This window comes from Osmerus eperlanus, chromosome 13, assembly GCF_963692335.1.
Source record: "Osmerus eperlanus chromosome 13, fOsmEpe2.1, whole genome shotgun sequence".
NCBI lineage: Eukaryota > Metazoa > Chordata > Actinopteri > Osmeriformes > Osmeridae > Osmerus > Osmerus eperlanus.
In genome coordinates this window covers 1,237,330-1,256,162 of record NC_085030.1, presented here as the reverse complement: position 1 = coordinate 1,256,162, position 18,833 = coordinate 1,237,330, and the positions used below count along the sequence as shown (strand labels likewise).

The window sequence follows — 18,833 nt, the reverse complement described above, 5'->3', positions numbered from 1 at the left end:
CAGTCCGAGTCCGAATGGGAACTAGAACTCCAATTAGAAGAGATGAGAGGAAGGGTACCTTTTCAGCCAGGAGGCGTGTGTACTTGACAGGCTGATAGTTGACAGCCCAGCTGGAGAGGGCACTGCCACTCTGGATGATGGCCCTGTGGAACAGTCCTGTGTGGACAGACAAAGGGGAGCAGAGGGGAGGCGTTCAGAGGGCATGTGAAATTTACAATTTACATTTAAATGGCAAAAAGAAAAACATGAACCTAATTGTTGGACACACACACACATAGACACACAGACACACTCACTCACTCAGTCACGCCTGCTTCCAGAAAATTAGCATGATAGTATCATGCTTGTTCTACTGATGGCTACAGATGGTGTGGCCTACAGACAGGCACAGAAAAGAAAGGAGCCGGAAAAAGAGGAAAGAAGAAGAGGATGGAAGAGAATGAAAAGAAAGGGGGAGAGGAGGAGTGGAAGGAGGAAACAGAAAGACAGAGGACTGCAGAGGAGAGGAGGAGCATGTGGAGAAAGAGGATGAAAAGTGAAAAGGAAGTGGTGATGAATGATGAGAGGAGGTATAAGGAGAATGATGAAGAGGAGGGATGGGGGATGTCCTCAGTCTGCCACGCCTGTGTTCTTCCTGCACTAGTGCTAATCATCCCAGCATGCTTGTGTATGTGTTCAGAACAGATGCTTGTTTCTGAAGCTCTGAAGGTAGATGGGACTCATTTAGAGTCTGGGGGGAGGGGTCATGGCAGGATGGTTGAAGTGTATTATATAATACACTAACTATATAGTCAGTGTGTCATGGCACTGCATCACTGGATTAGACTACTCTACATTTCTTTGTAAAAAGTTTTAAGTAAACGTACTACAATGATTGTTTTTGACAGATTATTACCTATAGGATTGTGATTCGATTAGACAACATTTTAAGCATGTGGATTTGTATGTGTGTGAGCAGCTGCGCTCCAGCTCAAGCCCTGGCCCATAGAGGTCCTGTAGCTGTGACTCTGCAGGATGTGTTTGTGTGTGTGTGTATGTGCATGTCTGTGTGGACGATGGCCTGTGTAGAGTCCCTGGGAGGGGAAGCAGATGTCAAGGATTTCAACCACTTGAAAGCATTAGAGGGCCAGTCCAGAGATGAAAGATGGACGCCTGGGGGCAGGGGGGCTGGAGCTTAATCCTGCCCTACCTCCCTATACCCCTCCTTCTCTGTAATCCATTTTTCTCCCCCCTCTTCTACTCCTCATCTTTCCTTCTCCATTTCTCTCCTCCCTATCCTTACCCCTCCTCTCCCCTATATCCCTCACTCCTTCGCCCTCCTTCTCTCTTCTCTTCTCCGTATAAACAGCAGTTTTCATTGTACGCAGATACTCTGAATCCCAATGTTGCTGCCACGCTACAGACACACACTCTCCACAGACTAACACACACTATCCAGAGACATAGCCACACTCTCTATATACACACTCTCTTTATAGATCCAGGCACAGGGCGCAACCATTCTGGGCTTTTGATATATTTCATGTCACCTCAGGTGCGTCTGTGGAGATTCCACAAAGTTTGCCATGGAATATATGTCAGAAGGGAGGACAGACAATGAGGGTTCTCCTCATAAATGACCTTTTCATCTGTGATTTCTTAGACAACAGAATTTACGTCCTAAACCACAATTGGAATAAAGACCATCAATGGGTCAATCGAGCAAAAAAATGTATAGAGCTGTATGCCATCTATGTAAATTAGATTTTCCATTGGATAAATGTTCAGGTTGTTTGTGACTAGAGTCACTCTTGAATAAATTGTTAACTTCCTGTCTTATGGGTAGCTCATTGGCACCCAAGTAAAAAACAGAACACCCCTCTCCTTCAAATTGTCTAACTTGAAACTTACTTTGTGTCTTCTTCTGTTCAATACGCGGCCCACTGGCTGGTTAGCTAGATAATTCATCATACTTGGCTAGGTAAGTCTATTGCAGCTTCATTGTTCAGCCTATGAACAGGGGCGTAGCCAGGACATTATTTCTGGTGGGGCCAGCTCTGGCCAGTCTTTTATTTGGGATGGCACTTGATTGTCAAAAACTACTATTTTAAAACTCACACACTGCATCACTCAGAGCAGCAGTTTTCTAACGGTATCCAGTGGTTAGCTGCTAGTCAGGGTTGCCAGGTCTGTGTGACAAAACCAGCCCAATGGCCAATAAAAACTAGCCCAAAACCAGCCCAATGGCCAATAAAACCAGCCCAAAAACCAGCCCAATATCAGAACTCAAAATATGCCCCTGCCAAACCATATACACTGCTTTTAAAGTCCAACAGCATTGCTATCATTGCCAAATGTATTGTAATATCTACAAAGTAACACCAAATGTTTAGTATGCCAGCATTTAAGCAGTTTTCAGGAGGTTTTCTCAGGAGACAGAGCATTAGGCACGTGTGCACACGCACAGTGCGTGTGTGTATGAGGGCTTGTCCCATGTCATGTGTGTACGTGCTGATCTGGAGTCAGTTTGGTAGGATTTGGGTATAAATAATTTCTTCATAATAAAAAAAAAAAATACTAATGCATTTTGTCAGCTTTATACCGTTTCTGTTCAGGAGGGTTTAAAAAAAAAAAGGTTGTGAGGTTGGGGGGGCCGGCAGGGTGGCCATTCTCTGACCAATGGTGGCCGTGGCCCCCCCTGGCCACCGTGTGGCTACGCCCCTGCCTATGAACAACCAGCTAGCTAACATAAAACATATACTGGTTTGCCTTCCTGCTGCTGTTTTTTGTCTGAAGTTCATCCCCTAATAACTGAAATTGATATTATTAAAAAATCGCTGGATAAACAACTAGTTACCCATCAGCTTTAGTGGTGTTAGTTTGGAATAAATGTTTTGCTCAGCAGCAATAGAACCTTGCTACAGTAGTTACATTAACTTAACAAATCTGTACTGTTACAAGGCTCAGCTGGCTCGCATCTTCTTGGTAGGCAGACATATTTGTATTCAGAAATCAATATATCATGTCTGTTCATCCTTTCTACAGTCACATTAGACTTTATGGGTGCTTTTTAAGTTTGGCCCCTGCAACTCCTGTGGTCTGTACATGTGCCTGGGTGACAGTGATCATCCTTTAACATCCTTAAAGGGGTCATTGACTGGGTTTTTGGGGTATTTCACACTGTTCCTTAAGGTCTCCGAATAGGGTATGTAACATTGGTTGGGCTGAAAATGGCCCGGGTGCTGTTCTATGAGCCCTGATGCATCCTGTGAAATAGCCCTGGGAAAAAAACAAGAGGTTTTCTCCTTTTATGGTATGCTCATGAATATATAGATGAGCTGCGCGCTGATTGGTTGGTTTACAACGAGTGAAGCTGCGGAGCAAAGACACAACATGGCCAACAGCACTCACTGAATCATCGAAGGTGGAGACTTGAAATAAAAACGTACAAATAAATCTATTGTGTCTACACAACACTGTTTTCAACAGATTGACTAGATATCATTTGAAATGATAACGTTAGTGGTTTCCACTTCTGTTGTCGAAGCAAACGGCATCGACTTAGGTGGGTAACGTTAGCACTACAGCTTAGCAAACAAACTATCGTGATTCAACTCGGCTTCAGTTAGCTCTAGCTAGCTTGCTGAAAAATAGATCTGGACAAACATGCATCTTGAATTGTAGATTTACATGACAACACAGGTTATTTATTTGAATGAAACACAGTCAGGAACATGAAATAACGTTAGCCCCATTGCCAATAAACTAAATCACCACACATTCTACCGATGCTAGATACAGGCAGGATACGTTAGCATTGCTAATAACTGTTAGCGACAAAATCATACTACAGCTTGCGGCTGTGATGAACATAAGGTCGGAACAGCACCTCTTTTCAGCAACAGCTTCATAGCAAATCCTGCTTTACATTGTCCCAGGTTTTCAAAACTGTCCTCGGTGAAATGATTCGAGCAAATGTGTAATTGAGGGTCGAACTGCACAGGGATGTTCTCATAGACAAACATCACAGCCCGTCGAGTGTTTGGTTCCTTAGGAAGACTCTGAAAAGTGTATGAGAAGTGCATTCCCTGTACAGCCTTGAACACTGCATTTACAATGGTCCATTTTCAATATCCTTTAAAAACGTACAAATGTTCTCCTTTGTAATTCCCGTGGAAGTACACAGAGCAGCGCGCAGCTAAACTAGTGTCTGAGATCCTGGGCCAGAACACCAGAGGGCTGGTCTGTATGTAAATGTTGGGGTGTGATAAAGGTGATGCTACATTTGTGACGTCACAAATTCAGCTTTTTCAAACATTTTACAGCTGCAGTTTCAAGTTGTGAGATTTAGATAGGAAAGAGGTGTCAATGGACTTTGAGGTTCACTGTATGTCCATTTTACCCACCAAACTGTCGTTATTCAACTATGACAAGGTAAAATCGGTTTTGCAATCAATGACCCCTTTAACAGTTATTTAAAAAATCCAATGTGTATTGAATGCCACTTGGATATTACACAGGAAACATTGCTGGGCAGCATGATCGAGAACTAGCAAACGATCAGGGCAATGCACCCACAGCACAAGCCAATGGGACCATTCCAGTCTTCTAATTGGTAAGTGAATGGTCATACAAATCATTACCAGGAATGCACATTTGAAAACATTCACAAGTAAAAAGGTACTTTCTGTTTCTGATTCCGAACTCGTCTTTCCCCACAGATGCGTCAGAGATGCCAAGGGAAGGAAGTTCACTGCTGGTCATGCATGCGGCACCTCTGTATGTATCAGACCCAGATAGCTGGATGCAGAGACTAAGACCATGAAGCATAACATAAATACATTTTAAACAATTGTTTGATTTGAAATGTGTTCATTATTCAGGCAAAGCGATTCAAATCTAATCAGCTGAAGACTTTATCCACACAATTAATGGTGGTTACATCAATCAACTACAACTTTCACAGAATTTACTAAGTTTTACAATATGGGAAATATAATGTGCGTACACATTCCACACTATCCAGATATACAGACACACTCTCTACATACATACTTGTTTAATAGATATAGACCCACCCTCCAGAGCCACAGACCATATTCCCAGGTCCACCAACAGCATGTCCAGGGCTACAGACACACAAAGCCACAAACACAAAGATCCACAGACCTCTGGAGGTGTTAGTAATCTCAGTAAAGGTACAGCAAAGCAGGCACATAACCTCCCTTATCCAGACCAGGTTGAAATAAAAGAAACTTGGAAACTCTTATTTTATTTGTTGTCTAAACATATGAACAATTTTAGAAATGTATTGCTTAAACACATTACAAAGACTATTAACTATGTAGTACTGAATTGTGGAGTTTTAGGCACCCGATGATTAATAAATTGACAAATTAAATGGATCATCATGGAAGGACAAACAAATCGCAACACAGTTATTTCACTGTAGAGCATCTGCTGGATTAAAACGTTAAGTGACTTACTGATCTGTAACGCACACTCCAGTCTCAGGTTCCATAGAGCAGTACACACAAATAATACACACACATGCACACACACAAAGGCTATGCCATCTTCCTCTCCTTCAATCTCCCCCTATCGAAGTGTCAGTCCTTTGTACCTGGCATGTTTAGCTTTGTAAAGGCAACAGATATGCGCCTGTCAGTCTGGGCTGACACCTCGGCACGGAGACGATCCATCACTGGCTCACTCCGCTGGCAGATTGAGGTCAGCCTGAATTATGACTGGAGCTCCGGGGTAATCACTCATCACCCCCCCCCCCCCCTTGGCTCCCCTCCGCTCCAATGTAAGTGACGCCCGGCGGGGGTGTGTGTGTATGTGTGAGTGGGAGGCTGCGGTTGGCCGACCCTGACCGGGCTGCCCCTCTCTAGATGGCCGTTAAACGCAGAGCCGTCGAAATGAGGCGCGGGCCTCATTGGTCGAGCAGGTCACAGGTAATTTACTGTTGATAGAATAGGGCGACCTTGGGGCATGACAACCACTACGGTACTAATTCGGCACACATAAATGCACACACACAAATTGACGTACACACACACACACACAGCCCAATCCCCTTCCTGAGAGTGCAGAGATTTCAGCCATTCTCCCACACACACACGCACACAAACACAAAACAGCAGAAGCCCTCAGTCAAGTAATCTATGCTTGGCATTTACATGTGTGAGAATGCTATAGAAAGGCCCTCAGAACAGACTCATTCCTCGCCTGCCTGACACGGCATGACTCTTCAGATCCCCAGCCCTCATAGGCTAGCATGCAAAATAGGCTATCATGCTCAGACTAAGACAATGACAAATGAAACACTGAGAAAGAAGATTCTACCTAGATGATGTTGAGGAAGGAAACTATCCTAAGCTTGTTGATGACAGATATTCTGCCAAGCCATCTAAATGCTGGTGCACCCCAGAGCCTAATGTCAGTTGGAGTGTGTCATTGTATTGTAGGGGGTTTACAGTAATATTGGCCAAACAACCAAAACAATTTCCCCTATGTTTGGAAGAGGGGAAACTGAACAGTGTATTAACATTAACCAAATAATGCCAATACCAATATAATAGTTATTTGACTCTATAACTATTTTAACGATCTGAAACACAAGTATCAAAACGCAAAGCGCAAGTAACTTTGTGGGCGGGACTCCGGCGCTGTTGATATTATACCAGCGGGATAAATGACTTTGCGCCTGGCGCAAATCTAAAATGGGTTGGTCTGAAGTAGCTACATTACTAATGGGTGTGGTTTGGGCGTAACGTGCAATAAACCAATCAGAGCGTCATCTCACATTCCCTTCAAGAGCAGGCGCGCTTGTTCCATGGCGGATTGCTATTATAACGGTGGATTTGCCAGGCCCACGCCAGGAGCGGTTCACAGCTGAGGAGACCGACGTTCTCATCAGGGCCGTAAAAGATAGAGAAGTGACATTGTATGGAAAAGGCAGAGCAGTTTTCTCATTGCACTAAGTTGCCCACTCATGCTGCTCATTCTTAGTCTAATTTTTATATATTTTTTATTTTTTAAATTGTTATATTTTTAAATTGTTTAGTTATTAGAATTAGTTTAACCATTGTACTTTTTTACTTAATTTAAGACCTGTATATGTTTATTGTTTGCACCTTCCTGCCACAGTAAATTCCGTGTTTGTGTAACATACATGGCGAATAAACAAATTCTGATTCTGATTGGGATGGGAGAATAAAGCCACCCAAATTAGCTTCAGTTAAACAGGCGTGGGAGTAAATTGGGTAACACTTTATAATAAGTCAACGCTTTTCGGCATTTACAAAGTGTTAACTAATAGTTAGTTAATCCTTTATAAAACATTTTGAAACATTAACAATACATTATTAAATAGTTAATAAGCTTATTATTAAACACTATGTTGATCATTAATAAACACTGTTAAAAATTATGCATTTTATTCATAATACAATTCATAAGGTGTTTGATAACTGCATTATCATACTTTATACACAGCTTGTTAATTTAGTTGCAAACCAGTAGTTTAAAAGGTGTTAATGGTACATGAGCTGGTATAGAAAGCATTAGCAAATGGTGAACAAACCATTTACATTACCTTTATAAAGCATGAGTAAATAACTAACAACATAATTACTTATGTCTTTAATTAATGTATGCCAAGTCGAATACAGGATGTACACTATGCTTTGCAGATATCTTAACAACTATTTTATAAAGACTTACTAATGATGCAACTTCTGATTAGTAATGCAAGTTATAAAGCATTTACTAACTGTTAGTTAAGGCTTTTGCGTGACCTAATCTAAAGTGTGAACTATTTATGCCTTATTTATGCAGCATTTATAGAAAGACTATAGGCCTATAGATGTTGTGTTTTTGTTTTTTTAGAAGAAATAGCTGTAAATTTATTTACCTGGGTAATAAAATAGTATTTTATTTCCATTAAGAAGCAATACAGTAGAATTGGTATAAAAGTTGGTTACCCGAAGCTGTATTTTATTTTCCAAAAATGGCTGTAATAAACTGCAAATGTTTAGCTACTCCTCGACAGGTCTGCAAACGCCTTTGAAAGCAGAGATTTGTTAAAACGTTTGTTAACCCAGATCGTAGGTCGAGGTTTACAAACAAATCGTTTTAACAAATTGAGGCGACAAAGCGTTTGCTGACCTGTCGAAGAGTAAACATTTGGTTTCTTATATACTACAACAATACGTGGGAAGATCCCAAATCAAACACGGCGAATCTGGAGCAGACGCCATCTTGTCAGAGCAATCAGCTGCACTTGTACTGGTGACGTCACTACATCTCCAAGGCAACATATCAACAACTCTTTTGAGAACGTCTTCTGAATCAATAAGAACAGCATATTGGTTCAATTGCAACAACAGTACGAGCGTTCTGATTGGCTAATGGGTAGTCATGCCAGCCGCGTATTAAGTCTTTATATATATCTATGCGCGTATTGACCTCATCTGCGGTCTGATACGTATTCTTATTGCCCTCCGCTGATGTCATCTTCAAAATGAGCGAGATCGAGGAGTTTTACTATCCAGATGACAATGAAGACATCAACAGCGACGAGGAAATTCTTAACTTTCTAAAAGAGCAGAAAAGTGTGAACACAGAGAGATAAACGACAAGCGCTAGGCAGATTGCTAGGTTTGGTTGCTCAGATTTCAGATTGGTTGCTAGGTGCTAACACCTGAAACACCGTGAGAACACGAGTAGAGCTGAACAAAACTACATGTTTTAAATGAAAAGAGCTAAAAATGCCATATAATAAACAACTTACTAACCTCGACCGTTCAGTCATGCCGGGAAATATCAAACTGAGGTTTTAACGTATCGACCGCTGTCACTCTCGGCTAGTAGAGCTAAGTAGTTAGTAAGACACATGCCTGTCATTACTTCAATAAAATAGTAATTTTGTGTATCACATTGTGTTGTGTCTGTTTCCTTTTGAGAAACGTATGTTCAGCCTTTGTGAATGTGAGGTTCGAGAATGGACAAGAATACCTTAATAAATAACTTATAAATGTTTAATAAGGCAGAGATAGTTCACACTTTAGATTAGGTCACGCAAAAGCCTTAACTAACAGTTAGTAAATGCTTTATAACTTGCATTACTAATCACAAGTTGCATCATTAGTAAGTGTTTATAAAATAGTTGTTACGATACCTTTGTGAATGTGAGGTTTGAGAATGGACAAGAATACCTTAATAAATAACTTATAAATGTTTAATAAGGCAGAGATAGTTCACACTTTAGATTAGGTCACGCAAAAGCCTTAACTAACAGTTAGTAAATGCTTTATAACTTGCATTACTAATCACAAGTTGCATCATTAGTAAGTGTTTATAAAATAGTTGTTACGATACCTTTGTGAATGTGAGGTTTGAGAATGGACAAGAATACCTTAATAAATAACACAAAAGCCTTAACTAACAGTTAGTAAATGCTTTATAACTTGCATTACTAATCACAAGTTGCATCATTAGTAAGTGTTTATAAAATAGTTGTTAAGACATCTGCTAAGTATTAGTATACATCATGTATTCGACTTGGCGTACATTAATTAAAGACATAAGTTAATATGTTGTTAGTTATTGGGTGTGCTCAAGCCTTCGGCGAGAGCACAACCTTTGTTCTCTCACATATATATTATTATCATTATTATTATTTTTATTTCTTTTTGCCACCCTAAAACTCAGTCAATATTTGGCCTACATAGACAACGTAGGTGTCAAAAGTTTCGTCTTGGTAGCGATTGAGTTGCTTCTATTGGAATTTACGTTCCGTTGCATGGTTTAGGCTGAAGTTAAGTTTTTGTGGCGAAAAGTGAAGCTAACGGTGGCTAATTTGCTAGCCACAGTCACTGACGTTACTAACGTCACTACGTCACTAACGTCACGAAAACACGCGTGACTACCTTTGGCAGAACATTCGTTTCGCATCTGTTAACTTGGGGGATAGCTAGGCTAACTATAGCTTTACTGCAAGGCAGCTGCAGGAACGCCACAAGCAAAGAGGCCAGGGTGATAACTATTTACTCATTTTACTTTGTGATATGACACACAATTGTGATGTGTAATGTACAATATTAGCTGATATTACTAGAGAGGGTACAATTTCTGGGGAAATTGTAGGGTGTGCTTGCTTGCATCGGTTGCACAGGGGTCCGTATTTCTGTATATTTTATATAAAAATGCATACTTATTATTTATAAAGATTACATAGATTTAAAAGCATATATTTGTTGCTGCTCATTTACAACTCAAAATACGAGTGAAGTGTAGAATGAAATAGATGTCTTCTCATTTCCCCTGCAAGAGGCAGCCTCATAGCTGAATCAAAACGAATAAATTTGGCAGAGCGGTGTAAAAATTGACCTAATCTCTATGATTTAAACGTCCTTTTAAGTTTTCCCTTCTCGTGATATTTTCAGGCATTTAGCCTACTCATTGCATTCATTCATTAATAAAGAACCCCCTTTGAAGATTATTCTACGACGTTACCGGCAGTAGAAGATGGAATCGCGATTCAAACAGTACCATCTGCTAACTGAAAATATGCCCCCAAAAACGTAAATAAGCTTGACATTTATTTAGTGGAAAATCGCTCATTGATAAAAAGCTCACTGGTAGCGACCATTGTCAGTAACAACGCAAAATGCGATATAGCCCTGTGTGGAGAAGGTGCCCTGGTAAATTCTACTACGGTACAGTACTAGACTACTGCTGTGTTCGTCTTGGTACTGTAGCGATTGCGTTGGTTGAATTGGATGTAACGTTCCGTTGTACGGTTTAGGCTGAAATTAATTATTTTCATGAACAGATTGACAACGTTTAGGCTGTGGCAATGAAGTTCAGGTTAGTAGTTAGATAGACTTTTGATTTAAGTAAGGGGAGTGCCGAACATGTTCTGTCGCCGTTTGACTTCCTAAACAGCTGTGTAAGTTAGATGTTTTTGTCGTGTGTCTCGCGTAAGCTACAGCGTTGCAGTGGGCTACACTGGTTTGAAACCACAGGTAATGGTAATTTCACCAACAAATCGTTTACTAATGTCAGAATAAATCCTACAACGAAAATGTATATGTGAGGAATGTTTATTTTAACGATTGAAAACAGATAACGCTACATCATAGACCACTGTAGTATGTGTTGCCCGGGCAACACAGGCTAATGTCATGATGCTAATACTTCAGTGAAATAGTAGACTACTGTTTCCGAAAGTAGATGTACTTCCTTAATAATATCAGCTTATACTGTACATTACACATCACAATTGTGTGTCATATCACAAAGTAAAATGAGTAAATAGTTATCACCCTGGCCTCTTTGCTTGTGGCGTTTCTGCAGCTGCCTTGCAGTAAAGCTATAGTTAGCCTAGCTATCCCCCAAGTTAACAGATGCGAAACGAATGTTCTGCCAAAGGTAGTCACGCGTGTTTTCGTGACGTTAGTGACGTAGTGACGTTAGTAACGTCAGTGACTGTGGCTAGCAAATTAGCCACCGTTAGCTTCACTTTTCGCCACAAAAACTTAACTTAAGCCCAAACCATGCAACGGAACGTAAATTCCAATACAAGCAACTCAATCGCTACCAAGACGAAACTTTTGACACCTAAGTTGTCTATGTAGGCCAAATATTGACTGAGTTTTAGGGGGGCAAAAAGAAATTTAAAAAAAAATAATAATAATATATATGTGAGAGAACAAAGGTTGTGCTCTCGCCGAAGGCTTGAGCACACCCAATTAAGGAAGTAAGCCCACATCTACTTTCGGAAACGGTAGTCTACTATTTCATTATTTCATCATATTAGCATCATGACATTAGCCTCTGTTGCCCGGGCAACACATACTACAGTGGTCTATGATGTATCTGTTTTCAATCGTTAAAAATAAACATTCCTCACATATACATTTTCGTTGTAGGATTTATTATGACATTAGATTACAAGTAAACGATTTGTGGGTGAAATTATCATTACCTGTGGTTTCAATCCAGTGTATCACTGCAACGCTGCAACGCTGTAGCCTACGCGAGACACACGACAAAAACATCTAACATACAGTACACAGCTGTTTAGGAAGTCAAACGGCGACAGAAAATGTTCGGCACTCCCCTTACTTAAATCAAAAGTCTATCTAACTACTAACCTGAACTTCATTGCCACAGCCTAAACTTTGTCAATCTGTTCATGAAAATAATTAATTTCAGCCTAAACCGTACAACGGAACGTTTAATCGAATTCAACCAATGCAATCGCTACCGAGACGAACACAGCAGTAGTCTAGTACTGTACCGTAGTAGTAGAATTTACCGGGGCAGCTTCTCCACACAGGGCTATATCGCATTTTGCGTTGTTACCTTACAATGATCGCTACCAGTGAGCTTTTTATGAATGAGCGATTTTCCACTAAATAAATGTCAAGCTTATTTATGTTTTGGGGGGCATATTTTCAGTTAGCAGATGGTACTGTTTGAATCGCGATTCCATCTTCTACTGCCGGGTAACGTCGTAGAATAATCTTCAAAGGGGGTTCTTTATTAATGAATGAATGCAATGAGTAGGCTAAATGCATGAAAATATCACGAGAAGGGAAAAACTTAAAAGGACGTTTAAGTCATAGAGATTAGGTCAATTTGTACACCGGTCTGCCAAATTTATTCGTTTTGATTCAACGATGAGCCTGCCTATAAATAATAATTATGCATTTCTATATAAAATACAGAAATATCAGTTGTAAAAATGTCATTAAAAAACGGACCCCTGTCCAACCGACGCAAGCAAGCACACCCTACAATTTCCCCAGAAATTGTACCCTCTCTAGTTTACTCAGGCTTTGTAAAGGTAATGTAAATGGTTTGTTCACCATTTGCTAATGCTTTCTATACCAGCTCATGTACCATTAACAGATTATAAACTACTGGTTTGCAACTATATTAACAAGCTGTCTATAAAGTATGGTAATGCAGTTATCAAACACCTTATGAATTGTATTATGAATCACATCCATAATGTTTAACAGTGTTTATGAATGATTAACATAGCATTTAATAATAAGCTTATTAACTATTTAATAATGTATTGTTAATGTTTCAAAATGTTTTATAAAGGGTTAACTACCTATTAGTTAACACTTTGTAAATGCCAAAAAGCGTTGACTTATTATAAAGTGTTACCGTAAATTGTAACACAGCCATACAATAAATCAAAACAATGTAACGTGGCTTCGCAGGAAGAAGACCCTGGCCTCGCCAGCAGTACGCACAGGCCAAGCATGCAACCTTAAAATAGCATCTGAATAACGCAGCATTGACTTTAGACTATGTTTTTCCTGGTCTGTGGCGGAATTGTTTTTCTGAAACTGCAAAATAGCACCAGGGAACGTTTGCGCCAGAACACGCCTCCTTTTTTCACTGAACCGCCCCCGGGAGCGCAAGGTCATTCCCTAATTTACCGACGTGCGTCTGTGGAGGGAAAAGTCTGCTTTGCGTCGAGTACAAACCTGGAATAATACTTGCATCGTTGACAAAGTCAATTGCGCCGGGTGCAAGATAGGGCCGTATGGGTTAAATCAGAGCAAGAATGGTGAAAGTAATGTTGAATTAAAATATACATTTAATAACATTGCAAATGAATGAAATCAATTACAAGGCAAATATGTTACAAAATGAAGGTGAACTCTTACCTACTCTACCATGATTAGTAAATCAGAGAGAAAGCAATAGGTGAGGAAGGAGAAGGAGTAGGACAAGCCAGAGCTGAGGAGAAGGCCTCAGGAAATGAAGAATCCAAAGAACAATGCTTCACAATTCCCTTTATACCCAAGAACAACCAATCACACCACATCTTGAACCTTATCAACATATGACTAGCAATGCGACAGTAAGTTACGCAATGAGATGTGAGATCCATCAAGTAGAGACTCCATCCAGCAACTCCAGAATTTAGCATATGAGAGGTGGGTGCAGGGTCACACCCAGCCCTACAGTATCTACAGTGTTGATTGTCCTTGTTATTTTTGACATCAGCACAATGTATACATTTCTCTATGGTGAGGCAGAATATTTTGTCAAACCACAGTAGCAGAACAGGTAATTTAACCAGTTTGGCAGAAAGCTACATGAGATGAAAATCTTCCTGCAAAACCATGACAACTTCAAACAATGTCCTGCAATAAAGCAACCAGAAACCAGTAATATAGCTGAGCTTGAGGCAGATTTGATGTAATGGCTTTCTTTCTGGCTTGCTACCCAGCCAACTTTCTCCCTTTCTCATTCCTCCTGTTTCAATGTACAATGTGTTGAAAGGAAAGGAAAGAACTGAACACAGAAAAACATGCCTTGGGAATATCTTCTACTGTACCTAGCAGTCAGCCTCTGGTTGCAAACATGGCCTTGAGCTTTCAATGATTAGATAACTGAAGTCAGCATTTCACCTGATTTTCACAGCTATTCAATGTAAAATGGTACTCATGTTTACAGCTTTAAAACAATGTGATATTTTTCCCCACTCTGTAACTACTCTCACTTGGGCCCCCTCTCTTTCACCCCCCTCCCTCCTCCATGTCTCAGAGGACCTGTGCTGAGTCCATCCCTGCTGATTATTAGACATAAGCCTCCGTTCACTGGAGCCTGAATCCTCTGAGTCCTCTTAACTTCACTGCCTCTCTCTCCCCCCTCCCCTCCTTTCCCCACCCGACCCCTCCTCTCCACCTCCCCTCCACGTCCCTTCCTCCCATCCCCTCTTCTCCCCTCCTCTCTTCTTCCCACACCCCTCCTCTTTCCTTTATCCTCTACCTCCATCCATCCCCCCTCCCATTGTCTTCCATCTCTCCCACCCTCCCCTTTACCTATCCCACCCCTCACCTCATCTCTTTTTCTCCCACCACTTGCTTGCACGCAATGCCCTTACAGACCACTAGTTTACAGTACAGCACTCAGCTGGACTCACTCGATAAACATAACCTATGCTCTCTCCTTTTTTGGTGGGTCTCTCCTTCAGTTAACCTGTGCCCTTCCACTATGATATCATTTCTGTCTTTCTTCCCCTCTCTCCTTCCTGTCATCCCTGGTGTAGTTATGGTGCCATGGGTTCTTATACAGCTCTGTCACCTGGAGCATGTAACAGCCCTCAGGACACATGTCCTTGTGATGAGAGCCCAATTCTACCCTTTGTATTCCTCCTATCCTTCTCTCACCCCTGCTTACCTCTATTCCTTGACTCTTCGATACTTAAATCCACCCTTTCCTCTCCTCTCCTGTCCTCTCCTCCTCTTTTGCTCTCCTTTCCTTCTTCTTTTAAGAAGTAACAACAGAGTGCAGTTCCATGCCTCACACAACCAGCACAAACACACAACCTTGCTGTTAGATGGTGGTGCATTAGACTAGGGAGTATCAGGGCCCCAAGCAATACTAACAAGTCTTTGTTACATTCATATTCTGCGACTTGTTCTGTGTGTGTTTTGTGTCGCTTGTGTCGTAAACTTCAAATCGATCCTGCTGCGGTTTGAAAGGGCAAGTGGTTGCCGCGGAGACGATGGCACGATCACTAAGGAATATCTTACACTTCCTGCTATTCTTGAGGCTGTGTGGACGCGCTGGAAGCTGGCATATAAAGGCAGGCGGTCAGGGGAAGGGGTATATGTGTGTGTGTGTGTCTATGAGTGATGAAGTATTTGAGTGAGTATGTGCAACAACGTGTACGTGTCGGGGGGGGGGGGGGGGGGTTGAGTGCATCAGTGAGACCTGTGTTTTATTCTTCTATGTGTATTTCAGCATTAACAATGCAACATGACATTAGATGGCTCAAATAGGTCAGGTAGCTTTTATGATTCACCCTTCACTTTTGATGTGCGCCTCTACCTTTTCTACCTCTATTTGTATCTCTCTCTTACTGTATAACTATATATATGTATATATGTGTGTTTGTGTGGGAGGTCTTTCTTCACCCCTCATCATTTAGAAATTGTATTTCTCACTTTCACTTGATCCTTCTTCCTTCCACCTCTTCTCCATGGCTAGCAGTTAAACTTCTAACTTCTCATTTAGCCAGCTTGTTTGCACACAACATCATACAATTACAGTACAATTGTTTTTTGACTCTGGCATGGATGGAAGATTCCGAATGCATAGTTCATGTATGAACACTGTACACGATAGTCTTTAAATGCAGCTGCAAAGCTATACCAGGACTTAGAGCGACACGCCTGGGAGAAAATGTCTTACAGTATTGTGTTACGGTCAAGACCATCCACAGAGAATTAGGATATGGTAGAGGGAAAGATTGCCACAAACAAGAATGACTTCATCCAGAAAGCTGGTCTCCTCGGGGGCATTGGATGATCATAAAACAGAATGACTCGTCTCCCTCAACGTATCTCCTTTCCTATCCCAAAGGCTTCTCTTCTTTCCTCATCCGATGTCCTTTCCTCCCCTCCTTTCTTCTTCTCTCTCCTCTCCTCAATGGGACATAAGTCTAAAACATACTCTATCAACAGTGTGAGACCTGGTCTCAGGATTGATGTGCATCTCAGATCAAAGAGTGTGATATCTCAGACTAATCACACCCTGACGTTCCCTGATCAATACACACATTCCAGTAAGCCCTATGAGACAACATACACATGCATGCACACACACACACACACACATCACTCCAGGCCTGTCTATGTCTGCACACCCTCTTTCAGCATCATCCCAGTTTACTCCTCAGTTTACTGATCTATCTAGGACACAAGCTTGCACACACACACACACACACTCACATACACACACACACACACAAAGACACCTAATCTCCTCTCCCTGCTCCCCCAGACAATAGAATGCTTTCTCCAACGTTTTTCTCTTTTTGCACCAATGCATGTAGCACTAATACTACTAAGATAAGAACCATTGATGCTCCTGCTGGAACTACTGCTGCTCCTGCTGCTAGAACTACTGCTGCTCCTGCTAGGACTACTGCTGGTACTGCTACTTGTGTTAGGACTACTGCTGCTCCTGTTAGAACTACTGCTGGTACTGCTACTTGTGTTAGGACTACTGCTGCTCCTGTTAGAACTACTGCTGCTCCTGCTACTCCTGCTAGAACTACTGCTGCTCCTGTTAGAACTACTGCTGGTACTGCTACTTGTGTTAGGACTACTGCTGCTCCTGTTAGAACTACTGCTGCTCCTGCTAGAACTACTGCTGCTCCTGTTAGAACTACTGCTGCTCCTGCTGCTCCTGTTGGAACTACTGCTCCTCCTGCTGCTCCTGCTAGAACCACTGCTGCTCCTGTTAGAACTACTGCTCCTCCTGCTGCTCCTGCTAGAACCACTGCTGCTCCTGTTAGAACTACTGCTGCTCCTGATGCTCTTGCTAGAACTACTGCTGCTCCTAATGTAACTGTTAGTGCTACTGCAGGTCTGCTGATCTGCACTCCCTCTCCCTCTGCTCATTAGTCAAACCCTGACCAATGTGCACACACTATGTCACAAACACACACAAGCTACTAGATCATTTTAATAACACTTTACGCATACGCAGACACACCCTTACAAAGCGTAATGAGTTGTTGGAGGGTTATCTGTGTGTTATCAGTGTGTATCTTTATGTCACTGCAGTGTAAACTGCTTGCCTAATCCCATTAGATGAGACAACACGTTGAAGATGTTTTCTGATTCCTCTCCTACATAAATAGACTTTAACGCCTCCAGCTCACTATCAATCTACTTGTAGAGAGGAACAACAGAACGGCGCTGTGTAATGTGTGTGTGCCAGCCTGTACATGTGTGTGTGTGCATTTGTGTATGTCTGTGCTCAGCTGCTGAGAAAAATATGAGTCGTGCTATTTCTAAATATATATTATCACAGTATAATATATAAATATATATATAATACACCAGAGAGTGTGATATCTCAGACTAATCACACCCTGACGTCCCCTGGTCGATACACACATTCCAGTACGCCCTATGAGACAACATACACATGCAGGCACAAACACGCACACACACAAACATCACTCCAGGCCTGTCTATGTCTGCACACCGTCTCTCAGCATCATCCCAGTTTACTCCTTAGTTTACTGATCTATCTAGGACACAAGCTTGCAGCTTCTCCTTCACCCTTCATCTCCCTCTACTCTTTCTCCTCATCCCTCCTCCCCCTACCCATCATCTACCTTCACGTCATTCCCTCATAGCTGTCCTCTTCCTACTCATCCTCCCATCCCATGTTTCTGTCTCTCTCCGTGGGTGTCGCCACGGTCTCCGGCCCCGATTACATCACTCCACATTCTCCCGGTCTCTGCACCTGTCTCCCATCAACTCATCAGTCCCACAATATTTCAACCCTGGTTTTCCTGTCATTCAAATTGTTGTTTCGTCTCCCTTGGTAGTAAACCCTTCTCGGCAGCGGTAGATAAAGCTCCCTTTGAGTTTTGCAAGTGTTTTTTGCCTTGCTAACCTTTCGTGTTTATTTTCCCTGTGTTTCCAAGATCCCCCTGCTTGCCTGCCAACCTGCCTGACCCACCCTGCCCGTGTCCGCCTGGAAATTGTCCTGCCAACCCCACCATTATTGTAATTCTCATTTAACACCCTGGAACCCTCCTCCCCATCCTGTGTCTGTGTTGTGCGCTTGGGTCCGCTATAGCCACCGCTGTAACACATCCTCTTCCTACCCATCTTCCTCCTACCCATCCAACTCCTACCCATCCTCCTCCTCTTCCTACCCATCTTCCTCCTACCCATCCAACTCCTACCCATCCTCCTCCTCTTCCTACCCATCCTCCTCCTCCTACCCCTCCTCCTCCTCCTTCTCCTCCTACCCATCCTCCTACTCCTACCCCTCCTCCTACC

The 18,833-nt window shown here is 41.9% G+C and overlaps 2 protein-coding genes across 5 annotated transcripts in view; both read right to left on the bottom strand.

The window, feature by feature from the left end:
- LOC134032503 (myelin proteolipid protein-like) overlaps positions 1 to 18,833 on the bottom strand; it is a 422,406-nt gene that overhangs the window by 121,607 nt on the left and 281,966 nt on the right. The gene's annotated exons all lie outside the window — the stretch shown is intronic.
- Positions 1 to 18,833, bottom strand: part of LOC134032131 (neuroligin-3-like) — a 205,829-nt gene that overhangs the window by 13,964 nt on the left and 173,032 nt on the right. For all 3 annotated transcript variants that reach the window (XM_062475965.1, XM_062475966.1, XM_062475967.1), the window contains one exon: positions 59 to 156. In XM_062475965.1, coding sequence (XP_062331949.1) covers positions 59 to 156 — 98 coding nt within the window. The remainder of the gene's footprint in view (positions 1 to 58; positions 157 to 18,833) is intronic.